Here is a 3,335-nt window from a genome sequence, read left to right on the forward strand (position 1 = left end):
AAGTGCATGAACGAATAGAGAGTGACAAGATGGAAGCCATGCATTGGTTGGCACAAACGCTTTCTTGCTGGGACGTTCTTTATTCTTATTACAGTTTAGTGGATTAATGATTCCACTTTTGAGTTCATGAACCTTTCCATTTTGAGCAACTTGCAGTTGCAGTCTTTTTGAGTCCAGCGGTCTAGCCTACTGTGTATATTCAATTAGAGATGATAAGGCTGGTCTTTTGTTTTATGTTTGGGAGACTCGGTACTCTTAGAAAAATAAAGATTTTGAGAGGCTGGGGGAGAGAGACAGCCGACAAAATGGGAATGAGAGAGGGAGAGATTTATATGTGAATATTGTATTTACGACCAACGACTCCTTTGTAATTAAATATTACAAAAGCGATTCAATATCTTCGTCCTCAGAGGGGTAGGGAGAGCGAGTGTGTGGGGACTACATTGAGTTTGTTTGTTGCGTTCTGTGAATCGACCCTGGCACGCTTTTGTCTGAGAGAATATAAAACAGGGGGGAGGTGGGGGTGCGAGGGAGGAAGGGCGATTATAGTAAAGGAAAGGCAAGAAGAGAGAGAGAGCGAGAGAGAGAGATAAATGAGTGTAAGTACTGAAGGATGGACGGTGGTTCTCCCATTTCCGACAGCCTCCCTCTGAAAGCAGCGCCACCACCATTGATGATTCTTGCCTACCTCAGGGTCGCAGGCCATGACCAAGGTCGCCCCAAGTCCTGGCCTTCCATCTCGGAGGTACTGGTTGTTATTATTCGTTGTTGTTTATTGTTATTACGATGCTTAGTTTTATATTCCTCTTCTTTCATCGCATCGCTATATATTATGCATTTGTTTTTGTGTCTTTTCCTCCGCGCTCTTTTTCTTGGCTTCCTGCTTCTGCGGAGCTCTTTCCGTAAGCAATTTTCATGGTTTTTATGCGAGTTCTGCTCCTCTTTCACCAGGTGGTCGAGGAGATGAAGGAGATGTGCAAGATTGGAGGGCCTATGCTGGTAGTGGGTCTCATCTTCTACGGCAGAGCGGCCGTTTCCATGCTGTTCTTGGGCAGATTGGGGAAGCACGAATTGGCGGGTGGGTCTCTGTCCATTGGCTTCGCCAACATCACCGGCTACTCCATCCTTTCCGGCCTGGCCCTCGGCATGGAGCCCATCTCCTCACAGGCCTTCGGCGCCAAGAGGTATTCCCTCATGTGCCTCACCCTCCAACGCACCATCCTCATCCTCCTCGTCGCCTGCCTCCCCATCTCCCTCCTCTGGCTCAAGATGAAGCCCATCCTCCTGCTGTGCGGCCAGGACCCAATCATCACATCCGTCGCCTCTACCTACCTCGCCTTTTCCCTTCCCGACCTCTTCTTTCAGGCCGTTCTACACCCACTCCGAATCTATCTCAGGACGCAGGGCATCACCCGGCCCCTGACCCTCACCGCCGCCCTGGCTCTGGTCCTCCACATCCCCATCAACCTCTGGCTCGTCCTGTACATGGGTCTCGGGGTTAGAGGGGTAGCCCTATCAATGGTGGTCACAGACTTCAACTTGGTGGCCTCCCTTTTGGTCTACCTGTGGTTCTGTGGGGTCTGTGGCAAGGGGTCGTGGGAGGGTTGGTCCCTGGAGTGCCTCAGGGAGTGGCGGCCCTTGCTAAGTTTAGCCATACCAAGTTGCGCGTCGGTTTGCTTGGAGTGGTGGTGGTATGAGCTCATGATAATCTTCTCGGGCCTACTCTCCAACGCCAGCGACGCCGTGGCCACAATGGGCATCCTCCTACAGACCACCTCCCTTGTCTACATCTTCCCTTCGTCTCTAAGCTTGGCCGTCTCTACCAGAATTGGCAACGAGTTGGGGGCCAACAGGCCTAATAGGGCCAAGGTGGCCATGTTCGTGGCCGTCTGCTGCGCCTTCATGACTGGCATCATGGCCTTGACCTTCACCACGACGCTGAGGAACGTGTGGGGCTGGGTGTTCACTAGCGACAGGGGCATTGTGGCCTTGACGGCTAGGGCCATGCCCCTGGTTGGCCTCTGTGAGCTGGGCAACTGCCCTCAGACCACTGGCTGCGGGGTTCTCAGAGGCAGCGCCAGGCCTTCCCTTGGTGCCCATATCAACCTTGGCTCCTTCTACGTCATCGGCATGCCTGTGGCCCTGCTTATGGGGTTCGTGGCCAACTTGGGGTTCCTGGGACTGTGGCTGGGCTTGTTGGCTGCTCAAGGATCCTGTGCCCTGCTCATGATGTGCGCCTTGGCCAAGACTGACTGGGCTCTTCAGGCGAGCAGGGCTCGGGAGCTGACTGGTGGAGCCGTCGATTGCAAACCGGTCAGGAAGGTGGTCAGCGAAACCACCAAGATGAGTGGATCCAATTCCTACAAGGTTGAAGTTGCCGAGATGCTTGAGAGGGCGCCTCTCATTTCCATCAAAGTGGTGCAGCCAAACGATTAAGGGAAATGAAAGGGCAAGGAATCCCCCGAGACTTTTGTGCCGAAACCCCTTCGTTGGTTTTGGCTCTCCTCAAAGAACCAGAGAGCTGATGCTGGGAGGCCGCGGACTGTCATTATTCGTGACAGCAGCTGACCGGCGGAGAGGAGGTTTTTAATTTTCTTCTTTACTTTTCCTTTCCTTCTATATGGAAAAGAGCTTTCTTTTTCGTCGATTGTGCAAATATTCAAAGGCTACCTGTAATTCATTTATGAAGATTTCTTCTTGTGAATGTAAAATCTCTGAGCTTGAATTCACAGCTGCATTCAACAACTGTTCAGATTTCCCCCCCAAGCAAAGACGCCTTGGTTTCTTGTTTCCTCCCTCTTTCCCGTAACGTTACGAAACAGGTGGCTCTGTTTTCTGTTTTATTCAACCATTCATTCATGGCGCTGGTCCGGTTGCCTTAATTTGACACACAATCTATATATTTACCAACATTATCCTACTGTCACTTCTGTTTGTGATGCACATAAATGTAAACAGGACGTTACTGCTCATTCCTACTCGATTGTCGCGTTGCATAAAAAAAGTTAAATTTGTTAACGAGTTACAACCTCTCTCTCTCTCTGTGTGTCTGAACTTTAGGTCAATGAATTGTCGGATTAAGAGAAGGCAAGAGATCAGGACCAACTGCAGGAAGGAATGAGGATATCGGCGATAAGAAGTTGACTGTATTGGGTAGTGGTTTGAGTGTATCAGGTGAAGATATTATCCTGATTGGGACGTTGGTACTATTGAATCTTGAGGATGCTTGACTTGAGCAAGAAACCGACTTTTGACCTTTTGTTAACCTTTAGATTCTCGTAAAATGTTTCCAAGCCGTTATTCCTGACAATTAAAAAATAGACGTTTCAACTTTT

At 49.9% G+C, this 3,335-nt stretch overlaps 1 protein-coding gene across 1 annotated transcript; it reads left to right on the forward strand.

Annotated features, from left to right (window-relative positions):
* The first annotated feature begins 533 nt into the window (after positions 1-533).
* Positions 534-2,758, forward strand: LOC116258399 (protein DETOXIFICATION 48-like). Its single transcript, XM_031635528.2, has 2 exons — positions 534-745; positions 952-2,758. Exons 1-2 carry the CDS (start codon positions 614-616, stop codon positions 2,434-2,436), a joined length of 1,617 nt encoding a protein of 538 aa, XP_031491388.1. The 5' UTR covers positions 534-613; the 3' UTR covers positions 2,437-2,758.
* Positions 2,759-3,335: the final 577 nt, after the last annotated feature.

The sequence above is a fragment of the Nymphaea colorata genome, chromosome 8, assembly GCF_008831285.2.
Source record: "Nymphaea colorata isolate Beijing-Zhang1983 chromosome 8, ASM883128v2, whole genome shotgun sequence".
Classification (NCBI taxonomy): domain Eukaryota; kingdom Viridiplantae; phylum Streptophyta; class Magnoliopsida; order Nymphaeales; family Nymphaeaceae; genus Nymphaea; species Nymphaea colorata.